The sequence below is a fragment of the Ammospiza caudacuta genome, chromosome 9 (assembly GCF_027887145.1).
Source record: "Ammospiza caudacuta isolate bAmmCau1 chromosome 9, bAmmCau1.pri, whole genome shotgun sequence".
In the NCBI taxonomy this organism is placed as follows: domain Eukaryota; kingdom Metazoa; phylum Chordata; class Aves; order Passeriformes; family Passerellidae; genus Ammospiza; species Ammospiza caudacuta.
This window is the reverse complement of record NC_080601.1, coordinates 33,697,260-33,722,513: the sequence shown is the minus strand read 5'-3', so window position 1 is coordinate 33,722,513 and position 25,254 is coordinate 33,697,260. Positions and strand designations below refer to the sequence as shown.

Genomic DNA, 25,254 nt, shown 5'->3' with positions numbered 1-25,254 from the left:
TTTTATTTGTTTTGTCAGGAATTTATTTTTATTAGTGTGCCAGAAATCATTTGACTAGAAGAACCCAGTGAATGATGATTTGTTATTGTTGTGTTTTGTTATTATGCATTGCAGTAAAATTTTAAAAATACTTTAAAATATTTATTCAGTCTCTAATATAACAAGGAGATTAACTATTTCACAAACTTACATTAAAGTAACCCCTGCTTCACCTATAGGAATTAACAATCTCTAGGCTGATGCACATTCCCACTGATGGCAGCACAATTTCTGGACAGCTGGAGCTCAAACAGCAAGTTAAGAATTTCCCTTTGTGCCTCCTGTCATGTAGCAAACAAGACAGACACAGGTAACACCTGATTGCAAGATTCATGAGTGAAGAAATCTGATGAGCAAACAGGGACTGCACCACATAAAGTAGTTTACATTTGTTTAAAAGCTCATGACATCTTTCCTGAAGGGCATAAAGTGGTGGAGAAATTAGTGAGATAAAAATTAATGAAGATATTGGTGACAGGTGCATTCCATGCACACATCCAGCCTCCAGCACTTGCAGCTATAGCACCCACAATTTAATAAGACAGGGAAACACAGCAAACATTCCCACTGACTGCTGAGGAGTGCCTGGACATTCCCAGATTTCAATCCCTTGGCTAGAGCAGGAATTGTGTGCTGGGCTTTTAGCAGCCCACAGCAAAAGTTCTGTCAAGGGAGATGGAAAAGGCAGAGAAAGTCCTAGAGACAAACATAGACACTCACTACTTCTCCCAGCTGAGAAGGAGCCAACTGAGTTCAGCTGAAAAGGTGACATAAAGACATAAAAAGCCTGCTGTGATAGACTTAAATATGCTCCCACACTTGCGATGGCAGAATGCGTCATGTATTGTGCCTCTGAATACCATACACAGCCTTTGAAAAATCTATAGCAAATACAAACCCTGTTCTCCTTGCTCAGTAAATTCTAAACAGTATTTTATCCTCTGAATGCTTAAGAAAAACACAGAAAACCCCAGCAGTTCCTTTTATCTAAAGAACGGGAATAGTCACTGCCAACTGTGTGCTGTGACACTGCACTCCCCCCTTGCATTCTGCATTACTGCTTCAAAAAAGAGATATGTTTGTGTTAGCTATTAAGAAGCCTTTCAAATTTCATAACTACAGACAGGCTGTGAGAGCCAGAGGGTGCCTCCCAAAAAGGCAGGAGGGGAAGGGGAATGAAGACAGGCAGCACTTCTTTAATGTGCACGGTCCTGCAAAGGGAGCCCTGAGCTGCACCTGAGCCCTGCAGCAGAATCTGAATCTCTGCAGGATCACAGACACCTCAGGTCAGGAGGGAGCTCAGGGTGCCACCCTGATGGAGCAGAGTCAGCCCTGAGGCTGGAGCAGGGACAGGAACAATCCAAGCTGTCACACAAGCACAGTCTCCTAAAACTGGCCACAGGACACCAGACCAGGAGAGGAGAATGACAGCAAATGCCACTCAGTGATCGCCAGTGCCCAGCAGGGCTGGAGCAGCTCCTCTGTGCATTTGTGGGAACATGCCTTGGAGAACTCCTGTCCTTGCCCCAGCAGCCATGGGCAAAAGGAAGCTGAGAAAAATGACAGATTTTATGTAACAGCAAGAAGACCAATGAACAGATTAAAAAAATCCTTTTGCAAAGGAAAAACCAAAATGCTGCCAAACCCACCAGCAGCACACAGCGATGCCTATCAGTTCATCTGAAAAGATCTACCCTTTCTGTGCTGATTTCCAGCAGGAAAACCCAGCAGTGTCTGAAAGCCAGGGCAATCCAAGCTTTCACAAGGCATCCAGAGTCCTGTAATCTCATCTATTCCCACCTGCAGAAGGCTGGCCACACAATTTACTTTTAGGAGATTACCAATGTATGTCAACAAACAAACCAGACATTCTAACAAAGGCAACCATCTAGAGCTCCAGTGAATTAATCAGTAGGGTTCTACTGGACATTAGTATAAGCAAACGCATTTCTGAGCAGATACACCACAGTAAAAAACTGGAAAAGCAAAAATCTCTGCCCAATCTTCCCTCTACCTATATTAACAAATCCTGTTAGCTGTAAACAAGAACTTAAGAGCTTTATACAGATAAGTGAGTTGAGTATCCTTTCATCATTTTTAAAAAGGCACTGAAATGTCATCTTGGTGTACACAGCAAAATTCTTTGTATTACAGCCAGAGCCACAGAACATTGAAAGAAAACAGGAATTCCCCAGCAGATCAAAAGTAAACAGTCAGGAAGTAATTATGCAGATAAAGTATGCCCTGAAGTAAAAGCTTCAACAATAACCCTAAAAGCAGCACATTATAATAGCCAGCAACACCTAAATAACTGAATCTCTAAATATAGAGAAAGTGCTTCTGCAGTCAGGAGGAAAAAAGCAGTTCCACAGATTAGTGACTGCCTGCTCAATGTGTGAGGCATGGTGTGCACTGCACAACAGGACAGCTGCATGCCACCCCAGAAAAGTGCACTTTTCAAGTCATCTCTCAGGATATAATGTTCATTTTCAGTGTTTTATGAACTAAGGCAGAGCAGATGGTGACAACTAGTTTGAAGTATTGCATCCAAAGGAAGCTATTACCTCTCATTCCTCAGGAAAATGGAAATTTACTCCTCTGTTGTTCCAACACCGTCAGCACAACTCTGCTGTTTTTCTCTAACACATCCCTAACAATCTAGCATTTATTTTCCCCCAAATGCTTCTGCAGTAACTTTTCATAAACTGTACATGAGTTTATTACAAATGCTGCTTTCTGCAAGGATTTTCATTTTAGCCAAGAAATTCTACACCACCAATTTCATACTTTTTGTTACTTGAACAACTTCAAAATTGGCTGCATGCAAAAAGAATGCTTTGGGTTGTTGACTGTATGAAATTCAGTTATATCTCAGTGAGGAGATTTCAGAACAGCCTGTAGTTTCTATCAAGATTCAGAGGCACGCAAACAAAAGAAAGCTGGGGATAAGGAAGGAAGAACTCCCTGTTTACAGAGCCTGTGGACTCTTGCCAGCAGCATTTAACCTGGATCTTAATTAACCAGCACTGGAACACTCCAAATTAATCCAAGTAAAGACAGGGGTGTGCTTTGACCAAGAAACACAAGAACCTGTGGCAGAAATGAATGTGTTAATTGGTAATTGCTGGAACTAGTTAGGAAATCCAGCTTTGGTTATAGTCAGATATACTGGACAACAAAATTAAATTCTATAAAGTAGATCCTTTATGCAAGAGATGTGTTTGCCTCTATATGGGAAGATTATGCAAAGACAATTTTAACTGTGCATCTTACCAAGAAAATGAGCAATGATCTGTTGCAGTAACATCTCCACAAAACATCCTAAAATCCTTTTCCTTTTATTCCCATTGTTACTCTGCATTTTCTTACAAGTTCTTTTGGGATGGGCCAGATAATGGTAAGCAATTCTATTCTTACATTCTGATATTCAACCAATGTTTTATTGTTTGGGTTTGAGTTCCCCCCACACACAAAAAAATAAAGTATCTGAATGTTTAAGAAAATTCACTTTGGGGAAGAACAAAACATTGCTTTAAATAGATTTGAATCTCAAATATAAGTGTACAATTATCTTCAGAGGTACAACTGGCCCCTCATGTCAAAAATTCTTCAAAGAATTAAAAAATAAACCATGTAATATCGGCTAGCTGGTTTCCATGAGACAGCTTCCCTGTCACAGCAGCTTTCCTACAAATTCTCCTGTATGAGGCAAGCAATAAAACCAGCAAGATTAAGAGTAAATTAAAACCCATTCCTAGTTATAGCTCATTGGCAAGGGTACTCCAATGCTAAATTACAGACAGCCCATGACTGATTACAGGGACATTTCAAGGTCACCTTAGACAATTCCAGCATTCCTGCAATAAACAAATCCTTCAAGAACACATGAGAATCTATGTGCAAGACATTCAAGTGCATACAGGCTTTGCCACAGCTCTAGAGTGCACTGGTAGCAACTCCAATCCTTAAAAAGGCATTTGAAGTTCTTAAGTCTTTTTTTGTGTGCCAAGGATTTTTAAAACCTCTTTTCAACCATAGCTGGTAACAAGATTCTGAGCAGGACATGCCCAAATTCACCAAATGAGCTTCAAACTAATTTTTCTGATCCTGATAACCTAGGGGCAGGGGAGAAGAAATCAGAGCAGCAAGTCCTCCTGTTGCAGGTCAGGCATTTCACCCAGCTCCTGCAGCAGAGTTCTCCTGCTGAGCCTGGACAGAACCATCCAGCAATGTTAAATATTTATACAACTTCTGCTGATAAAGTTTCCAGGTGACAAAGATTGATACAAGAATAAGTAATGAAGACAGGTTTCTGTTACAGACTGCTAGATGATTCAGCCTGAGGATAACATCAAGCTACACTGGAATATGACCAAGTTCATTGAAAATAGCAGGTTTGAGGAGAGCTGTGTGAGACAGCTCAGTCAGCCCTCTCCTTGTCACTGCAGCCTGATGGATGACACTCATCAGGAAATGGCAGCAAATTCCAGGAGCTCTCAAAATAAAAGGATAAATAGCTGGAGGCTGTCTTCCTTTAGCCATTTAATAGTAGAAAACAAGACACCACTTATAGGAGAGTTGCATCACTAAATACCAGAGTATCTACAACAAAAAGGATGAACAGTTTGTGATGGTGGCAGCTGACCAAGGCAGAGACAAAAGGAAACACTTCCACTGACCTAAGGAGAAGCTGAGTGGAATGCCTGGATGAGCTTAATTGATTCAGGAGCTCTATAGGACACATGGAAAGAAGAGATATCAGGCTTATTACCTGATAATCTTAATTTACCTGACAACAGCAAGATGACACCTGTTGAAGTATCACACTCTGGGGAAAGTTTCACCTCAGATTTCATAAGCAGAGGAAGCAGCTCACAATAAAGACACATGCAAAGATCTTTAGTTGCCACAACACACTAAAAAACCTTCCAGAAAGCATTTGAAGTCTCCCTTTTCAAAGGCTTTTATAACTAGACTCCCTAGAGAGAAGGGGGGAAGGCTTTTGTGTACTCAAGGGCCTGGTTTTAAAACACCACACCCCACACAAACACAAAAACATGTGTCAAAACCAACCACTGAGCACTTTCCCACAGCAGAAAAAGGTCATTACTGGAGTTTAGCCATCATTCATCATGGACAGCACATGCTGACCAGCACAACCTGGATGAAGAGAAGAGAAATGAGATGGCAGAGTCTGAACCACTTCATGGCACCAGATCTGAAAAAGGGTGGCTGAATAAATCTGGAGAATGAGCACAGACAGAAATATCAGGTGAACTCAAAGAAGATGAAGTGATGTGACTAGAAGGAGGACATAACCAGAACTTCATGGAGAGGTGAAGTTCTGAGCTATTACTCCCAGAAACAGGACCAGGGCTCACAGTATCTATGGAACCACCCCCAATAACTCCTAGGATTTATGTGCCCTACACTCATGCCAGAGTGTCCCAGTCCCTGCTCTCCATCCCATCATTGCCACCCTGAGCAATCTGTTTCTATTCAAGGCACCACAAACATCTGATCCATTTCAGCACTTAATCCATCCTGCCCTCCTGGAACACACTTGAAACTTTACCTGTATTGATCATATTGCCAGGCACTACTTTAAATGCAGGTGTAGGCACTCACAAAAACAATGGCACCCAGCAAGGGTTTGTGACCACCTCTCCTACCTGCCACAGCTCTACTGGCACAGCTGTCTTCGTGGACAAAGCTGGTATAAATCAAAATTAATACTTGTTATGGCTACTGGAATTTGCAGCTGATAAAGCAAAAGGAGTAGTGAGTTTATTTTACAGGAAAACATTACTACTATCAGTTAGAGACAAGCTTATCATTAAAATAACAATGAATTCTACACCTGCTTGAGTTTTATAGCTCTGTCATTTAACTGCAAGCAAGTTTAAGTGTTCCTCTTGCTTCCAAAAATTCCTCTACCAAGACAGCAATAATTCTTCAGGTTTTTATATAGCATTGAGAATTCAAGCCTTACACTTTTGTGAAAGTTTCCTTCATTAGTTTTTGCACTGTACCACAGGAGAACAACAGGAATCTCCTTGAAAGGATTATTCCAAAAGATTTAGGAATTTTATAAATCTCACATGGAGATTCAGATAGAACTTCAAATACAAGTTTCTACTATTTGTGAATGCAGGTCTCCATTTTTACAAGACAGTGCCAAACCACAACACATTCACTGGAGAGCAGAGTGAATTTGCATGTGCAGCTGTAACAGAACCACCTTGACAAGTCCATTCGGGGAGTCCAAAGAACCCCCCACTGCTCCATTGGAGCTATGCAGTATCATTTGTAATATCCCAGAGCTTCAGCAGTAAACAAATAAAAACCCCATCAGAAGAGAACATACCTGTATGAAGCTGGACTTTCCCAATGACTCCCTCTACCAGGCCCAGACAAATGGGGTTCCAAGCCAAAAGAAGATCAGTGGCTGCAAAAAAAGAACAAAGCTTCTGTTTTTAAATAGTAAACCAAACAGGACAATTAAATTGAACAGTCCCCCTCTCCACTTTCCCCACCTTAGAGGGTAGAAAATGTAAAATAATTCCAGCAATAATGAGATTATGTACATGTCCATTTTTGCTTGGTAGGAAAAAATGACTAAATTTTCAACATAAAGCCCTACCACAGATATTTTCCACATTTTTGAGGGGGGAAAGTAGATTTAGGCAGCAGTGATTAAATTTAATGGAGGCTTAATTCTTCTTGTATCCACTAAAATTTTTAATGTAAGCAAAATTTTACTGGCTGTACTGAAACTGAATAGAGGTCACTGAGTTACCAGCACAGCCTCAAAACCCAGCAGATGTTGACTTTCACCCCCAGCTCCCTCCCATTTGTATCCAATTACTATGACTTTCACATCCTCTTTCTATAAACACACACACACAGACGCTTCCCCTTCTGTGAAAACACTCTCCACAAGCACATGGAATATCAAAGCACACAAAGACAAGGTTTAGGTTTCTGGTTCTCCAACTCTTAACAAATTCCAGAGAACCACATAGGAAGTAGAAGAGAAAGCGGGAAGAAAATGAGTTTCTAACTGTGGTGCAGTACCTGTTCAAGGATTTGAGAGTGGGGGAAAGAGGGAAATTCCTAATTCAAATCTTTAGAGTGAAAACAAATACCTCAGAGCAAATATCTGTGTAGGAGAGAAAAATCTCAAAGGAGAAGTAGTTTTTCTATACTGTGAAGAACAAGCTTGTTATTATTTACCAAAATACACTTGTTCCAAGGTAGAAGAACTTCTCCAGGTTTAACATCCAGACAAACTGAATATCTTAGCTATTGGTGTAAGTGGATGAATGTTTGAAAGAACAAACTCACAAAAGAGTACAAATCATGTACACAAACACTTTATCTACAACACCTTCATTTCTGCTTGTAAATCTGAGATTTGCAGGTGACAACTGACAGTATGATTTTTTTTTTTTACATAGTCATTTTAGAACACTGAATCCTCCTTAAAACATTTGTAATTGAGGCCTTGATATTCCAATAACACACATTGTTTTCCCAGCTTCCAGGATAACATTTAATAGTACAAGATTCAGCTAATTTCCTCATTAAATACAAGCATTTCCATGAGCTGCAGCAGAAATGGTTGCAGCCAGGGTAGATCTGGAATAAACTCATTAAATGGGATGGATCACACGTGCCTGGACACAGACAAGCAAGAACTAAAAGCCCACAGCAGCAGAATTTAAAGCAATGTTTGCAGCAGCATGCAGGGCTGCAATTAATATGTGCAATAACCACACTGGAGCAAATTCCTGTTTCTTCCTTTCCCTGGAGACTTGAGCTGCACAGAACCTCACGGCAGAATAAAATGAGCTTCCCAGGGAGACTGACACAGCTGAGCATCAGGAAATCAGTGGCAGTGGGTGTGACAGGTTTGACGTGCCCTCAATCCCTGCTGGAGCACCTGAACACATCTTGTATCCTCCTGGCAGATCTGTGCTCCTACAAAACGAGTCCAGAACAGCCTGAGCTCAGTTTCACTCCAAATAACCCACAGGAGAATCTGTGCTGAGTGGGAAACCTGCACTGGCAGCAGAGAGGAATGCAGGCAGCCTTCCTCACTCCCAAACCTTCCACCTTCATTCCCAGATTTGTCTGAACCCTGGGACTCTTCTACAGCTGCACTGTCTCACACCTCATCTACTTATTTCATCTACTTATTGCTCTCTTTGTAATTAGCCTTAAATTCATACTTCCACCTGCCAGTGGTATCAAGCAGCAAACAAAGCCAGACACAGGAGGAATTTAGAGAACCAAATCACTGAAGGTTTACCATGGCTACCATAAGCTTGGTAATCTAGAACACATTCTGTGTCCTTCTAAAACTCTGATTTCCTGCTGTGATAAAGTATTAGCAAGAATACCTCACTTGCTATCCAGAGCCTTCCTCTAGGAGTTTACAAGAGATAAAAAAATGAGGAAACAAGATTTTGTTTTAATTAGAGGAATAAGGAAACAAAATTTTAGAACTGCTTGTAAGAGGACAAGAAAATAGAAGCTTGCTACAGGAATTCTCCTACCCAGCAGCAGAGACACAATGAGAAATAGCTCTAAACTTTAGGTACAGACAAGCTTTGGAAAAGAAGATAATGCATTTGGAATCAAATATTCCACTCTGGAATATCTGGAGTGCAAATATTCCACTTTCAGAGTTTAAAGGCAGCAAATACAGACCCACCAGCACTGGCTCTCAGGTCAGTGTCATTATCAAGCTACTCATGGTAAAGGCTGACTGCCTGAAGAAAATTTTCCATGGGGAAGGCAGGGCATAGAGGAAAAAAAGACATATTTAGCAATATAAAAGAGGATTACCATATTTTTCTCAGTGTCCAAGAAAACCTAGATGCAAAGAAGCCTTACAGGAGCAATGCTTGGAGGCTGTGAAAAAACAGCACTTGTGGAATCACATTGACTTCCTTTTGGTGACAGCATCACTAAATTTGGTTTTCTTACACTATTTCTAGATAATATTTTATAGGAAAGTATGTGTGACAGCACAGAGGCAAGGCAATTGATTTGGGTTTTTTAACTAAATAAAGCATATCTGGTTCCAACCTGATGAGAACTTTGTTATTGGTTAGAATTCAGTTTCCTGTGTGACAACCATATCTCAGCTCAGAGCCAACACCCAACCATGCTGAATAAATATCATTACAAAAAATGCCAATATGAACCTCTAGCTCCAATGAGTGCACTCTGGAAATAAGAGATGGATGAACCAAACAAAATAAAGGTTTAAATATAATTTCCCCAGCCATCCCCAAAGATGAGCTTTCATGCTGAGTGCACTCCTGTTCACTCTGTATAGGAAAAAGTTGCCTTCAACTTTTGTCTAACACTAAAATTGAGCAAGACTGTTTCCTTGCAGCCATTTGGTAAAACTGGCAGCAGCAATCTCCAGTCACTATCTTCCATCTTTGAAATTATAACCACTCTATATTTAAAATCATTACATAAGCAAAGATTCAGAGATCCAAAAATGTTAACTGCAAGCCTGCAGGATATAAGTATTGAACTGTATTATATTTTACAGAGTTTAAGAGGCAGCCTAAGATGATACAGTGATACAGGCTACAGAAGGTATCCACATCCTTTTAAAGTCATAAAAATAACCATACAAAACAAAACTGAAAATGTTCAAAGTTTTCAGACAGGATACATGAGACCTGGCCACATGTGACTGCTGAATGCTGAAAGAACTCATGACAAGTTTGATTCTTTTTTCTTTTTTTAAAGAAATGCCTGTCAGTAAGAATTAATCACCACAAGGCTCTGTCAAAGGAAACTCTGAACTTTCCTTACAGACAAAACAGACAATGTTTTGAGATATAATGTGAACTCAACTCATCAATAGTCACTCTTGTTTCCCCACACAAACTTCACTTCCTATAAATGTCATACAGTCTTCCTTAAAACCTCACAGAGCCAGGAATAAAGACTTCTCAACTTTAAACAGCAACACAGGGATGCTGAAACAGACTTCTTCCAGAATTGTGCTGATGATAAAAGAGCAGTGCCAAAACAGTCATCGTCAATGACAGCAGAGAGTCCAGAAAGAATCACTGTGAGCAGTGAGAGGAGTCCCAGGGAAGATCTTCCCTGGCTTGAGGAATTCTCTGCTGCCCTCAATGTGTTTAAATTTGAGAGAAGTGCCAGTGTTTGACAGGTCTTAACACTGAAGGATACACTTGCTCACCAGACTTCCATCCTGGAGTACAAAATTGCTCATTCTTTCTTTCCCTCATCCTATTAAATAAATTCAAGCTCCTGAAACAAATGTTGGGGTTTTGTGCTGATTCCTGTCAGAGATAAATGACCACTGCAATGCATTTACCATTCACAGTGATTGTACCAGCATTCAGAAGTTCTGTCACAAATTCAGAACAAAACCAGCTTTGATGTGATTGACTTCCACCACCACCACCCTCAGAGCTCACCAACAGCACACAGAGCCTGCAGCACCAGATAAAGTTTCTTTAATTCTCTTTAATTCTTTGTGTTTCACACATATAACCCTGATAAAGGTGATACAAAAGCAACTTAGAAGAGCATCAAAACCCAAAACTGCTTTCTGGCTCTGTCTGCAGTCTACCACCAGCTGAGCTGATCCAAGGTCAGGCACAAACTCTGATCAGAAAACAAACCACTGCTTTGGGATAAACCACTTGCTCAACACAGAATGGCTGGAGGCAAGGCTGGCAGCTTCCTTTGGAGAAGGCAGAAGAAAAGAAGATTTAATTAGTTATCATTTGAATCCAGCCCATACTGCCTGGTTCAATCCATGGAGTAGCTGTAATTATGTTTTCCAATTCTGCTGTAGTTCAGAGGGCACACACACCTCTCATCTCCCTTGTTGGCATTGGGAATGAACCTCAGCTAGGAAGTGTTTCCTGACACTGTGTTCAATATAAAACATGCACATCATCACTGGATTTCCTTCAGGTTACACCCGAGTCAATGAGCATGGACATTCATGTAGCAGTCCCAAAAAATCCTCCTGGAGTCTGGCAGAGCACTGATTCTCCATCATTTTCACCATTCAACATAAGCCAGAGATATTTATATAGAAAAAATAAAAATAAAAGCAGAATGACTCACTATGTACAGCCAAAATAAATCATGCAGCTCTGCTAATGTAAATTTTAACACCAGAAGTGTTAATTTTCAGGAAGAAGCTTCAATATTTTAAAATAGATTTCAGGGTTATTTTTTTTCTTTAAATTGTGTCTGCCTTAGATCAAAAACAACTGCAAGACTTTATTATTAGCATTATTTGACCTTTATGACCTCCTGTGGCTTCTCAAAAGAAAGTCTGCTTTCAAGTTCCAGTTCATCTTTGAATGGTGTTCTGGCATTTTAGCCAGGATTAAGAGATTACAAATTAATTTGGAAGACTTAAGAATATAAAGTTGAACTTCTTTCTCTTGGAGGAAATAAAGTACTACTTATGCAAATAAAACTTAGGCTAATTGAGTTTTCTTTTCAACACAGATTTCTAAAACTGTCTTTAAGCTACTTGCAGAAAGATGAAGCATTAATACATTGAGCATTACAAGCTCTTCATTGTTATGAAGTGTTAACTTTATTTACTGGCATGTTCTCCTCCAAACTTTAAACAAGTTATCCCTTCAGCTAATCACCTGCTTTACTGGGACATTTCCCTTCAATATCTCAGCATTAAAAGATGAACACCAACAGGCCAAGTACAATTTAGTGACAGATTTAAAGCAGTGGGGATGGCAGCACACAATAACAGACATTCACAGTGCTGCTGCCAAAGCAGCAAAAAGCAACTAACAAAAATGAATCCTACTACTCATCTTGATAAAGAAATACTTCTTTGTATTCTGGTGCAGCCAGAAAACCCCTTGAGTCACCAGGCATTGCTTGGGAAAGTGGAAAACATACGGGAAATGTTCAGTTGTGTGGAGAGTGCCCAGGGCTCCACGGAATTGCACAAGGAGCCCCTGTGCTGGAAGGGCAAACAAACTGCTGCCACCAGGGCTGGCTCCAAACACAGCCTGGCCCTGCGCAGCACCGGCTTCCAACTTTTTTATCAAATGCCACACCAAGGAAAACACAATTAGCACATATCCCAAATATGTATGTTTATTTGTCCAGCGAAACATGTAAATAATTGTTATTGCGTGCATTATAAAACATACAAAAGTAAGAGGTTTTTAATGGGTGAAATAAGTATTTTTTTAAAACAGTGTTTATTTTTATTAATGGTACAAAGCATTTTCTTCCTGCACCCCCACTGGACTGCCTTGAGCTCCCCACTTCAGAGACCCCTGATGGCTAAATACATTCAACAAGCTTTGATGTGCACCTCAACCCTTTGAGATAAGAATCAGCTCCTCCCATCCCTTCCACAAACCTGCAAATACCACTCAGAAAATCACCCAGCAGGGACTCTTAAAATGCAAATAAGTGCCAAGCCACTGGAGCTCAGAGGGTTGGTTTTTTGCTTGGTTGGTTTGGCTTTTTTTTTTTGTTTTTCTTTTTAACTTTAGAGCTTCCTTTTATTCTTCACATTGCTGAACTCTGTTAGCAAACACATTTTCTCAGAAGTAAAACAGAAATGGAAAAAATATCTTTTATCCTTCCAAAAGCAACAACTCTGCACTAATTAATATTATTCCACACCAACACACATTCATTCCCATTTTTAGCTGGTATTTCAACAAAGCTCAAGTTGTTTGAGGATATATACCCTTAAAGCTAAGAAAGCAGTAGGTTGTCTGCATTTTTTAAAATCCTATTTACTCTGCAAGAAGGAAACTATCAATCAGGCAGAAGAAAGATTTTATTCAAACCTACTTACAAATCTGACAGCTTAAACACCATGTTCACTCATTCTGAAGACTGTCTATTAAAAGTTTGCTCAGCTACAGCCATACTGAAAGAACAACACAAGAAAGCTATTCTATACTCAAAAAATTAAAATATAAACATTTACTGAGCAGAAGGATTTCACAATTATGGAAATTAGTTTGTTTTACTAATCACTGAGCTGACTTGTGCTAATGCTCCTTAAGAGCCATGGGAGAATTACAGTGGGAGCCAAGTTGAAGCAAGGTAAAGTTTTCCCTCACTGTCACCTGTTCTTCTGATGCCATAATTAAATTTCCTCTCTGATTGTCCAACTCATCAGTCTCAAAGCACAAGAAGAGTTATGGATTGGAAACAACCATTTCTAACACTAAATATGGGAGTTGTACTCAAAAATTTGGCATGTGTTTCAGGAACAGACAGGATTTCAAGCCACTATCACCCCCCATATTCCTCCTTTTATTTCTATTTTCTTTTAATTGTTGGGGAAAATTTGATTACTCAGATAACTAGGAGCAATATATTATTTAAGTGTTGCTGGAAGGCATGCAAATAATGGGGAAAACTTAACCATCACCCCATGTGCAAAAATTGCTGGTTTTCCTTAACTGAGAAATAGACAAAGAAAAAACCTGAAAGATAACAATTAATGCCAGACCAGCATATTTGCCATTTACATTTTGCAACCAAGGTTATTTACTTTTAAATTTGGCTCAGAATTCTGTTTTCCAGTTCAAAGGATGTTCAAGGGCCTTGTTTTCAGAGACTCAGCAAACACTGCCCCAGGGCTCTATTCAAGTAAGGTTTCTGCCTTAAAAGGAGAAGCTCAGCGCTCAAGTGCTATTTCATTCATTTGGGTTCAGCTTTTCAGGAAAAAAGTCCTCTCCCAGTTTTTATTGAGGAAGATGCTTGGAGCAAGAAAATAAAACTGATGATTAAGTATTAATATTCCTGTTTACTAAAGCCAAGCTTTAATAAAAAACAGTTTCCAAATTCTTCCTCTAGACACACAACCAATAATTTCTCCTTTTCTTGATACTCCACTCCCATTACTTTATTTTCTATCCCATTCCAATCTGCAACAGTTGTTTTCAAAGAACACAAGCAGCACATCAAACAAGTGGCTGCTTTGTTCTGCAGTTCAGAGTTTAAACCTTAAAATCACAAAAGTTTTCATGTTTCCTTACACATACACATGAAATATCACCCACACCATTAAACTGTGAAACAACCTAACAAGAGGAGCAGTGTTCTCATGAAAAAACCACAAGCCCTTGGTACAGCTGCAGACCTTTCTTAATTGAAATCAGTGTCCTCTGTTCTAAATATCTTAGCTGCAGTTAGCCTGCAATTTCCTACTCAATATTTAGTTAATACTAACTGATGAGATCAAAGATGAGTCACTTCTGCCAGCAAAATACAAGAAATCCACTTGAATTAGATTAATTTTAACTCTGGGGGAAGGAAAAAAAAAAAGAAAAAAAAAAAAAAAAGAAGAACCAGCAACACCAGAATATCAAGATATGAGGCATTAGGAGTTTTTCCTGTATTTAAAACCACAGGTCATTTCAGCATGGACAAGAATTCCAAGAAATCTACACATCTGAGTTGGGACAAGTTTGGCATTTTCAGAACTCTTCATAGAAGGGAAAGGAGAGGAAAAAAAAGGGGGAAACACCCTTGTCATATTCATCACCTGCTAAGACTATAGGAAAGCAAAGAAACACCTCACCTCAAGGTGTATTTAATTCTCACCAGGCTAGGCTTTAACACACTACTAACCCACTTAAGCCTCAGCTTTAGTTTTACTATGTTCTATAAAAAGAACTGCAGGTGGAATTACAAAGTAGATTTTATTTATAAAAGGTATAAAATCATTTCCCTCTTATAAATATATAGGAGGAGCTCGCCTCAGAGTCAGAAACTAAACCAGTGACTAATGTATGCAATATTTAATCAGAGGAAGGAGACAGAGCAGCCCAGCCCACTCCCCTGCTCCCCTCTGTTCCATCACAGGAAGGCAAAAGCAGCACCAGGGACCCAAGTGCTGCAGATTTTTTCAGCCTACATTCTGCAGCTATTGCAGATCAGCTCTGACATCTGGTTTGTCACAGACGCCACAAGGACGTGGTGCTGACAACCCAGAGAGGGGAGGGAACAGAGGAACAGAATGAGCAAGCAAGGGTGAGAAACGGTGCAGTACCACTGCAGCTAAAAAGGTGTCAAAAAACAGCTTGAGGTTCCTTCTGAAGTGACTTGAAATACTAAAGCTCCAGCCTCCTGTGGAATTCATTGCCCAGAATAGATAGGCAGTTTCCAAGACATACGAGTGAAATTCAGGAAGGCACTTTTGTATGAAATAATTCAGCAGCATGACTTCACACTCAGGCTGTCACCCCTCAGAGCCATGTCTAGGACTGCTCTGCAGAATAAAACTTAGCAATAAATGCTTTGGTGGCAGTGGCATCACTCCTTACACCATTCATGAGCTCAAGGCCTTCACTGAGCACTGCCAGGCTCCCACAAAGGAACTGCTCTTGCTCCTCCAGCCTGCAGCATGAGGAGCAGCTCAGCAATTCTGACAAGTCACCTCTCCATGACTCCTGCAATGCCTTGGAGGAGGAGGAAAGCACACAGCTGGAATATTAGATGGCCTTATGATCTGTGATTCAGAGATGACTTCACACTATCAGACTGAGACACCTCACCTGAAATGTGTCCCCTGCTGCTCTGAAAATTCTGTTTGGTAACACATCCCTCACTGGACGTATTCAAAGTGCATTGCTTCGGTTGCTGACTCACAACCATTTTCAACAGATGAAAATGAATTCTGTGACAACAAATTCCTGAAGTGTTTGTTTGAAACAAACAAATGCCCATCTGCCTCTAGTTTACAGTTCCAGAGGTAAAACACAGCTTAACCCATCTTACTCTTTCAGGCAGAGGCAATCAAGTCTTTGACCATGACATCCCCAAAAGCTGAGTTAAATTCCAATCTGTGTATCCCTCAAAATATTTGGTAGGTTTTTTCTCCAGAGCAATGGGAATCAGCACAGTTAGAAGAAACAGTTTTAGTAGAACTTATTTGACATTAGTGCCTGGAGTATTATCAAGGCCAGCACAATGATAATAGAAGCTTTACACCATAACAGTCTCACTCCTTCTATTGCTGTTAAAAATTGGTGAGAAGAATTCACTGTCTTCAACACTTTTCATCCTTCACACACACATCTATATGTACACATATGCAAAGATAAGCACAATTTATACCAACATCATCAATAAAAAATATTTCTAATCTGTGTAGAGCTATCAATCAAGAGCAGCCACCCAGAGCATCAACAGAGTAATCCAAGAGTGAAATCCTGACCAAGTCCTGATGTAAGGCATTTAAGGCATGGCTGAACAGCACATGTTTTTTCATTACACTGAAAAATGCACACTCTCAGCAGCCAAATTATTTAAAAAAAAAAAAAGTCTATGATGCCAAAGTGATTCATGGATTTCCTGCAGGTGACTCATTAGTGCTTTCACTTTAGAGAATAAAAAAACCCAGAAACATCTTGCAAACACAGGCTGACATCCTTCAAACGAGGGCCAACCTCAGACTTTGCTTATGGCAAATATTTACCAAGATTATTTGCCTTTTTTCTTTTTTAATTCAAGTTGTTATCTCCCTGATTCAAAGAGGTCAGAAATACAGCTTTCAATATTGGCAAATTTCTGAACATGCCTTTATAGCTGAGGGAGGAGAATACTTTCAAGCTTAGCTTTAGATTCAGACCTACTCTCTCAAGCAATGATTTGCAAGGTTTACCAATATTCTCTATTTCAACCCATGAATGTGCAAAGATTAATTCAGAGCAGCCTCTGTGAGACAGAATTTTTAAAACCAAGGCCTCTGAAACCAAGCAGAGACACAGAGCTAGATCACAGCCTTTTGACAGATTATTAAACATGTCAATGAACACAAGTTATGACTTTGTTGTTTTTTTAACACAGCAGTGACTCATCACACAGAAATTCATTTACTCATTTCCGGGCATGAAATTGGCCTCAATAATAAATGGTCAAATGGAATAAAATGCAAACTTGAGGATATGAAGTTTTGTCTTAATACAAGAAAGAGCTATTGATCCAAGAAGCACTTCCTGTGAGAGAAATGTTTCTTTCTTGGGCTTACTTTCAACCTGCTAAGATGTTTTATTTCACAGACCTGGAGTCCACTGTCAAGAAGATGATCCACAGAGAGGGCTGGAAAAACCAAGCTGCAAACACATGGAAATGGGAAAGCACTGCTAACAATTGAGAGTTTCAAGCAGGCCAGGGGAATTGAATATCACATTACCTTTAGTTAATCTGCAGGTCACACACAATGGGGATCACATGGAAACTGCCTGAAAATGCAGAGGCAGGCACAGGACAAAACGCTGCTGGAACAGCAGGCTGACAAACTGCTGGGCACTGGCAAAGCCTCCAGCAGGTTAAAGGACACCAAGAAAAAATAAAACCCAGCAATGGCTGCGTGAAAGCAAGGCACTGATGCTTTTAAAAGTTGAGGTTATCAAACATTCATCTCCAGAACTACAGACCATTAGTTGTTTTAATTACTGTGGGTCAAGGAAGAGCTTTCAGCCCATGCAGATGGCTGTAACCATCACAAACCCCAACCCGAGGGGTTTTCTCCCCTGTGAAAGCTTAAAACCAATTATTTTGTAAGGTCACTTGCAAATCAGAGTATTGCTGGATTAGTGAAGTTGATGGACAGGAATTAGTCATGCTAACTTGACACAGATTGCAATTTTATCTAAGAGACATAAACAAACTGCTCTGAGAAGACGCAACTCAAGGATGAAAACATAGCACAAGAAAGTGCAGTATGAAAAACAGTTCTTTGAAAAAACACAGATAACAACGGTATTTGATGGTTATGTTTAAAGTTTGTCCAGCCTTTCACAGAAGCTCATAAAGTCTACTCTACTTGGATAGCCAGCCTGGTCATATACACATTTAGCCACCTTTTTTGGCATAACACAGATCCCAGTTTTAGAAAGCTGTAAGTAACATCACTGCAGCCTGCCACATGTTTGGTGAAACACACAGCTATTTAGAGTGTCTTTCTCATACAAGCAGGGTCAGCGTGGTCCTCTACATCAAAGCTACATATTAGAATCACAGAGAATGACAAAAACTCACAGAATGGTTCTGCTTGGAAGGGACCTTAAAAACCATCTGGTTCCAACCTCCTGCCATGGGCAGGGAGCACACATGGCACAAAGCAAGGGTGGCATTTTATTTTGGAGACACCTTTACCCCTAGGTAGGACAGGATAATCACCATGGTTTCAAAATTCCCTTTTACACAACTCCAGCTCAATTTTTGTTCGCGCTGCCTTCCCTTCAGTCTTGTACTAATACACAGTGCAATTGTCACCCAGCCGGTAATCACTGAAAAATTCAGAAGCACTTTAGAAGCCACAGAATCCCAGGACGTCAAAGGGCTGGAATGGACCTTACAGCTGACCCCGCTGTATCCACCTGTTCAGTTTCTGCAAGAGGCCACCACGGGACCCATCTGCCCACAGACGCAATGCCCGGAGCATCCCTTATGTAAGGCGGACACCGGCCCCTCACGGCCCCAGCGCTGCTCCCCGGGGATCACCGGCTGCCTTCGGCCACCGGCACCGCTCCGGTCACACCGCGGGGGCAGCGCTGCTTTATCAGCGGGGAAACAACCGCACGGAGAGGCGCGGCAGCCGGGACACCGGCACCTCCCGCGGCCCGGGGGAACCGGGCTGCTCCTGCGACCCTCCGGGGACCGGCCCCGCCCGACCCCGGCGCCCGGCCGGCTCCCAGCCCGCCCTTCCCCGCGCAGGCGGCGGGCGCGGCCGCGGGGGTCTCCTCACCGGCTCGCAGCTGCAGGCTGCCGTCCCTCCGGCTGCACCAGAGCGCCCGCTCCCCGCTCTGCAGGATGTAGTGGTCCTTGGCTTGGAACAGCTCCATGCTGGCGGAGAGGGACGGAGGGCGGCACGGGAGGAAGGGGCGCTCCGGGAGCCGCGGGCGGAGAGGGACGGAGGGCGGCACGGGCGGAAGGGGCGCTCCGGGAGCCGCGGGCGGAGAGGGACGGAGGGCGGCACGGGAGGAAGGGGCGCTCCCGCCGCTCCCGCCGCCGCCGCGCGCGGCCCCGGGGCGGAAGGGGGAATGGCCGGCGCGGGGGCGCGCGCTCCCGAGCAGCCGCGCGCGCGCGCACGCGGGCGCTGCCCCGGAGCCGGGGCGCGAGCGGGCGGAGCGGGCGCGAGCTCGGGTTCCGCTCCCGCCGCCGCACGTGACAGCGCTCGGCCCCGCCCCGCGTGCGCTTAAAGGGGCAGAGCAGGGGGCGGGGCCTGAGGGGGCGGGGCCTAAGGTGGAGGCGGGGTCTGCGCGATCCTGCCCGGCGGCCCCCGGAGGTCGTTCAGTCCTTTTCCCTCAGCCGCTTCCCCTCAGTTCGAGTCCCCTCAGCTCGGCTCCCTTAGATCAGCACTCCTCAGCCTGGCTCCCCTCAGCCCGGCTCCGCTCAGCTCCTTCCCTCAGATCAGCTCCCCTCAGCCCGCTCGCCTCATCCCCGCTCCCCCGAGCCCCTTTCCCTTCATTCACTCTCCCCTCCGCCCCCCTCCCCTCATCCCCGCTCCCCTCAGTCCGGATCTTCTCATCCCCTCTCCCCTCAGTCCCGCTCCCCTCAGCCCTCAGAAGGTGATACACGGTATAACTCGTGGTGAAAGGAAATCTCAGGACCACAGCACAGGGCTCAGCGTTAAGTATTTATCCAGAAGGCGGCATCTGATGAAAAGGCAAATCGTTCCCTCTGTCTCTTCTGCAGGCAGCACTGGAAAATGTGCCTGCAAACTGCTACAGACCCTTCCCAGCCTTACTGAGGGCTTGTCCACAAGCTTCCAGAGCTTTTGTTTGATCACAAAAGCTAAAGTCCCACTTGCTGTGAAATTGAGGAAGAGATGGACACAGACAGAAAGCATCCTGTCCTGCATACAGCCAGGGTAGTGATGGAGTAGCTCTGGTGGGCACCTGGCATCCCAGTGAAGCTGGGTTCTTCAATGCACAAATTAAAACATTTACCCATTATTGTTAAACAACCTACAGTAAGGAGAAAAACACTACTTTCAAACCACTCTTTGAAAGGGTGGGTTTCTCTCATACTACATTTCTCCATTGATATATATTAGTGATGCTACAAAACACTAAGTGACTAAAGGACATTAAGAAATGAGAAATCCCATTATTAAATGTGTGCATTCAAGAGCCAGGGAAGAGCTTGATTTTGGGAGGTACTGAAGAGCCAGTCTAAAAATGCATTTAAGTGCAGGCATGACTTTAGATGTATAATTTAAATAACTTGAACTGAACATTAACATCTTTTAAGAGAAGCATGCACTACAGAACTTTTCTGCTTTGGGACTAGGAACTGAGCTTCTCAGTGGGTCCAAGCATCATTTTTGCTCCCATGACTTTAGTCTGCACTATCATTCACTAAATATTTCTTCCTTGCAATATCATCTCTATTCTGCTTGCGTTTCCCAAGCAGTTCAGTGCTGTAGCACAATGCATTGGGTCACCATTAAAATGCTTGCAGGGATTTCAAGGACAGACTCTTGTTTTGCCCTTTTTCACGCTTTGATCAGAGCTTTTTTGGTTTTCCTCCCTGTGGGTAGTTTTCTGTTTGCATTCAGCGTGTTTTCCATAGATTCACAGCTGGGTGCTGTTTTTATGAGCCTTTCAGCTTGAGTTAGCATAGGGGAAAAAAACCTGAAAGATTAATTTTGCATTTTTGCAATTCATTGTCACTGGATGACGGTAAGGAAATGCGTAGGCTGGCAATTAGTCATGCACTCTCAGTATTACCTGATTGCCAGCAGCTTGAGTTCAAGTTTAAATGTTGGTTAACAGAAAGGGATGTGATTTAATAACTCCACACTTGGAAGTACAAATGGCTGGATAGATCGGACAAATACACCACTCTTCCTGAGGTGAAGGGTACCAGATTTGGAAATGGCACTGTAGACAGTGAGAGGAACTTTATTTCTAAATGTTGGCCATTAAAAAGTCATGCAACATTTTTTTTGTTTGTTTGGCCTCAATGCTCCTGGCAGCTTCCAGACAAACATTAGTAAAATCCTGGGTCATCTTTTTTGATGCCAAAGTAACTACAGAAACCTTCCTTGTTACCCTTCGTACTCCTTGCTAGTTTTTAATCCAACAGTGCTTTGTCCTTTCTATTTTCATCCCTGTGTGTCCAAGGCAACACCTCTATATTCCTCCCTGGCATTCCCTACCCACTTCCATGTGCTTCTGTTTTCCTTTGGAGCTTAGGGAGGTTCTCTTAGGGAGGTTTCTTTCCTCTTCTGAAATATGTTTTTGAGAAAGCTTTTGTGTGCTTTTTAGAGAGGGTCTGCTCTGCATTAAACAGAGACTGAAGAGTCTGCTTTGAGAAGAAACCTCCTCAAAACAGGAGTAACACAAGAGGGTCTCCTGGCAGGCAGTATAGTGGATAAAAGAGATTTGATTGGGACTAGAACATTTTCTGAAGTGCCTGTAAATGTACTGCTGAGAAATAGTTGTGTGTTGTGTTTTATAACAGAAAAATACAAAACTACTGGCATGAACATTAGTTTTTTGGCAAGAAAATGAAAACTCTCAAAACCCAGGGAAAGCAGCTCTGCATAAGAATTTTTGCCTGAATTTATTTTTAGCTTTCTTTTCACTGAAGAAGCTTTTTGTGGCAGCTGTAGTTATATCTACAGGAAGAGGAACTCTGGTATTTCCTCCTTTGCCATGAAAATCTCTTACTTGCAATGGGAATATTTCTATTTCAGTGAGCACTAGGAAGAGAACAACCTTCTCCCTTCAAAGCAATGTGTCTGTGGTTAATATCTGCAATACACTCTATGGCTAATGGACAGTGCATTGATTTCCCTCTGTTGCACTGGCTCTTAAGAGCAAATCAATGGGACCATTTTCAAAAATAAATGAGAATGTTTTGATTGCCTACGATTCTTTTATTCTGGAATTGCAAATTGCACTTTGCCAACTGCCAAGCTGGTGCAGACAAAAAGATTCCTTACAGTGTTGTTGGGCTGCCTTCCTCAGTTAAAATATGGTTTATACTATACCAAGGCCGCATTTAAATCATAATTTCTCCAAAGTAAACAGCAGGCTCTTCTTCACAGCCATTGTAATCAAATTTGCATCTCATTTAAAACAGATTCTACTCGCTTTTCCTCAGTCTGAAGAAGTTAATGGTTTTATTACCATTTAGAAGAATTTATCTCCCTTTCTTTACTTTTAATTTGGGCTGGGGTTTGTCTAAAGAGCAAAATAGCTCACATTACAAAAAGAAGAATTCTGCCTTTAGAAAGGGTAAAAAGTAAAATTTCAGGATCTGTCTTTTAGAAAAAAAAGATATTTAAAAGGTTTGGGTTTTTTTCTGTTATCATTTAGCCAATTTGAATTCATTTTGCAATTAGCTTTCCTGGAAGTTGCTTTAATTTCCCTAGGGTTTTTTTTTTCCCATTTTAATATTACAGAAACAAAAACCATCATCATCTTTATAATGTTACTAGTGTCTACTGAATCTAGCTTCTTCCTCAGGATGTATCAGTAGATTAGGCAGTAAAACATCAAAAGTAACTATATAGATAGATATAGATATAGATATAGATATAGATATAGATATTCAATTGAATATAAATATATATTCAAATTTGTGCATAACTAACTTTATATTTTTGCATTACTTTTATTTTTGCATGACTGTGAATACTGTGGAGGCCAAGCATCAAATGCCACCTGAAGAACACAGTAGTTGCCAAGTGCTGAAGTGTTATAGATGTCTTTTTGTCACTTTTCCCCGGGTTTGGCTGCCCCAGGAAAAGGATATGTATTAGCTATTCAGTGCAAAAATCTGTCGGTCATATGTGATGGAAATAAATGCAGGAAAAGTGTGAGGGAGGGGTTGAATCACATTCCTCTTGCTCCCTGGTCTCCTGGCACTCATTATTTATACAATATTTATGAATTATTATGCACTGTTTACATTCATGTCGTGCCCAGGAGCTCCAGTTGTGATAAGGATCCCCACTGGGCGAGGCAGCAATGCCCGCTCAGATTCCAGGGATTCAGAGCCATTACAGAAGGCAAGGTCAATAACAGGATGAGGTGTTGAAGGGATAACGTGATGAGGCATTTTTCATCAGCTTGGAAGCCAGTGGTCTCAGCATTCCAGGATTTAAACATTACTGAGTTGTGATGGAAAATTGCTTTGTTATTCCATTCAATTAATAAAGTTTTAACACAAATATTTATATTATATCACTCCATTTGCTATATTGAGAATAACATGCTTTCAAAATAGCACTTGTACAGCTGCAGCAAAAGCCTGTGCCACAAATTAACTTGGGGTCAAACTCTCCTTTCCTCACCCCAATGTTGTTCCAAAGGGAACTTTGCAGGGTAAGGTCTGACACGCTGTGACATTCAGCAACAACACTGGATGCTGCTAAAGCCAGCTTAAATAATCCTTGCCTCCTTCCCAGCTGTGTGTTTCTATTCCTGTGCCCTGCCTGTGCTGGATAGCCACAAGCATTTGTGCAGCATATTGTAACTGGGTTTGCAGATGCACAATAACCTATTAAATGCTATTTATGAAACTGGGTGTCACAGTGACTGAGGTTAGAACAAATTTACCTGGCCTTACTGAGCAGAAGGAGCCTGATTTTGTGGGGTCACTTACCTTAGTGTCACTCAGTGCCAGTGTCACACTGAGCAGAATCAGATCATGCCCATGGCATGGATGTGTTAATGCCAACCATGCCTATGTTAGGAGGCAGTGCCATAGAACTGGAAAGGGTTTGGAGAACTAGACAGCTGCTGCTGAGGATCCAGCTTCTGAACTATGCACACTCCAGGGGCTTCATAGAAGATTAGATCTGGTTTTGTCCTACAGACCCTCAGCAGCTGGAGCCTGTCAGAGGCAGTTCTGAAGTACATCTCCTGTTTTCTGTTACAACTCTTAAGGAACAAAATTCATCTCCTGTTTTCTGTTACAACTCTTAAGGAACAAAATTCATCTCCTGTTTTCTGTTACAACTCTTAAGGAACCCAATTCCTGTGCTCACAGATGGAACAGCAGAGCCCTGGGATGAGCCTCAGAAGGTGTCATCCAAAGGAGCTTTTTCAGCTCCACCACCTTTCCCAAATGTCATGAGGTGGAACAGTAAGAGTGCTCTTCTGGAAGCCTTGCTGTATCTCAGACAGATTCACCAACACAGATGAGGTGATTGCTTTTAACACTGTAAGTGAAATTACTCAGGCAGAAATTTGGAGCCATAAAAAACCTCACTGACACACATATCCATGGGTCTCCAAGAGAACTCATATTTACAGAAGCTCAGCCTCTACATAATGCTGCATTTACACTGCAGATACACCTCAGTGTTTAGGAGGAGTAGGGATGTGTGAAGTTCAGAAAGGGACACTCAACCCTCTCCTCCCAAGAGCAGAAGCTCTAGCTGCCAGGCAACAATTTAGGTCAAAAAACACTTATCAGCTTTTCCTTCATCTCTGGCATGTGGATAAAAAAACTCCTATGTAGATCTGGCAATCCTCAAGCTCTTGATGCTCAGTTAAGTACTGTGCCAGTAATTAGAATTCTTATGGCTCTCAAAGGACAAAACCAGAAGATTAAAAGAACTTTATTTTCCTGTGAGATTATATGTTCTATACTTGAGTGACTGGGAGAGATGATCATTGCTATATACAGGCTAAAAGTGTTTATTGCTGGCTTTGCTTTCCTTGTGCAATGCTATGTAGGTCATTGTCAAACCTAGGGGAAGAAGATAGACATGAGAGGGAAAAAGGGGATTGAAAATCAGAAAGTGTGAGTCCTTGTCCTTGAACACACAGCAGGTTCTTTGCACCACACTTTTACATTTATGACTAAAGGTGACATTTGTTCCCTACTATGCAAAAGTCTTATAGCCTGACTATATTGATATGTGTAAAATGTTTTAAATTGCCATGGCAGCAGTTTACATTTGTATTTATATGCAGATAAAGGAAAGCAAGGTCTATCTTTTATAGGAATAATAATAAAATAGAATTTATGTATGGTCATACCTCAAACAAATCAGGGAAGTTCTGTATTTTTGTTGGAGTCAGTCAGGTTCTGCATTTACAGAGGGGACTACCAATGAGAAGCAAGATTGGTGTGGATCAAGGTGGAATAAGAGCCATCTGAAACACTTGGCAATGTGCTTTTCACTTGGATATTTTAATTATATTACAACATCTA

General features: G+C 41.7%; 1 protein-coding gene across 1 annotated transcript in view; it reads right to left on the bottom strand.

Moving 5' to 3' along the window:
• The window catches only part of INPP5F (inositol polyphosphate-5-phosphatase F), a 38,376-nt gene extending 19,382 nt beyond the window's left edge, over nt 1–18,994 (bottom strand). Inside the window, exons 1-2 of the mRNA XM_058810843.1 lie at nt 18,821–18,994; nt 6,407–6,487 (exon numbers count right to left, since the gene is read on the bottom strand). Coding sequence (XP_058666826.1) covers nt 6,407–6,487; nt 18,821–18,917 — 178 coding nt within the window. The 5' untranslated portion in view covers nt 18,918–18,994. The remainder of the gene's footprint in view (nt 1–6,406; nt 6,488–18,820) is intronic.
• Nucleotides 18,995–25,254: the final 6,260 nt, after the last annotated feature.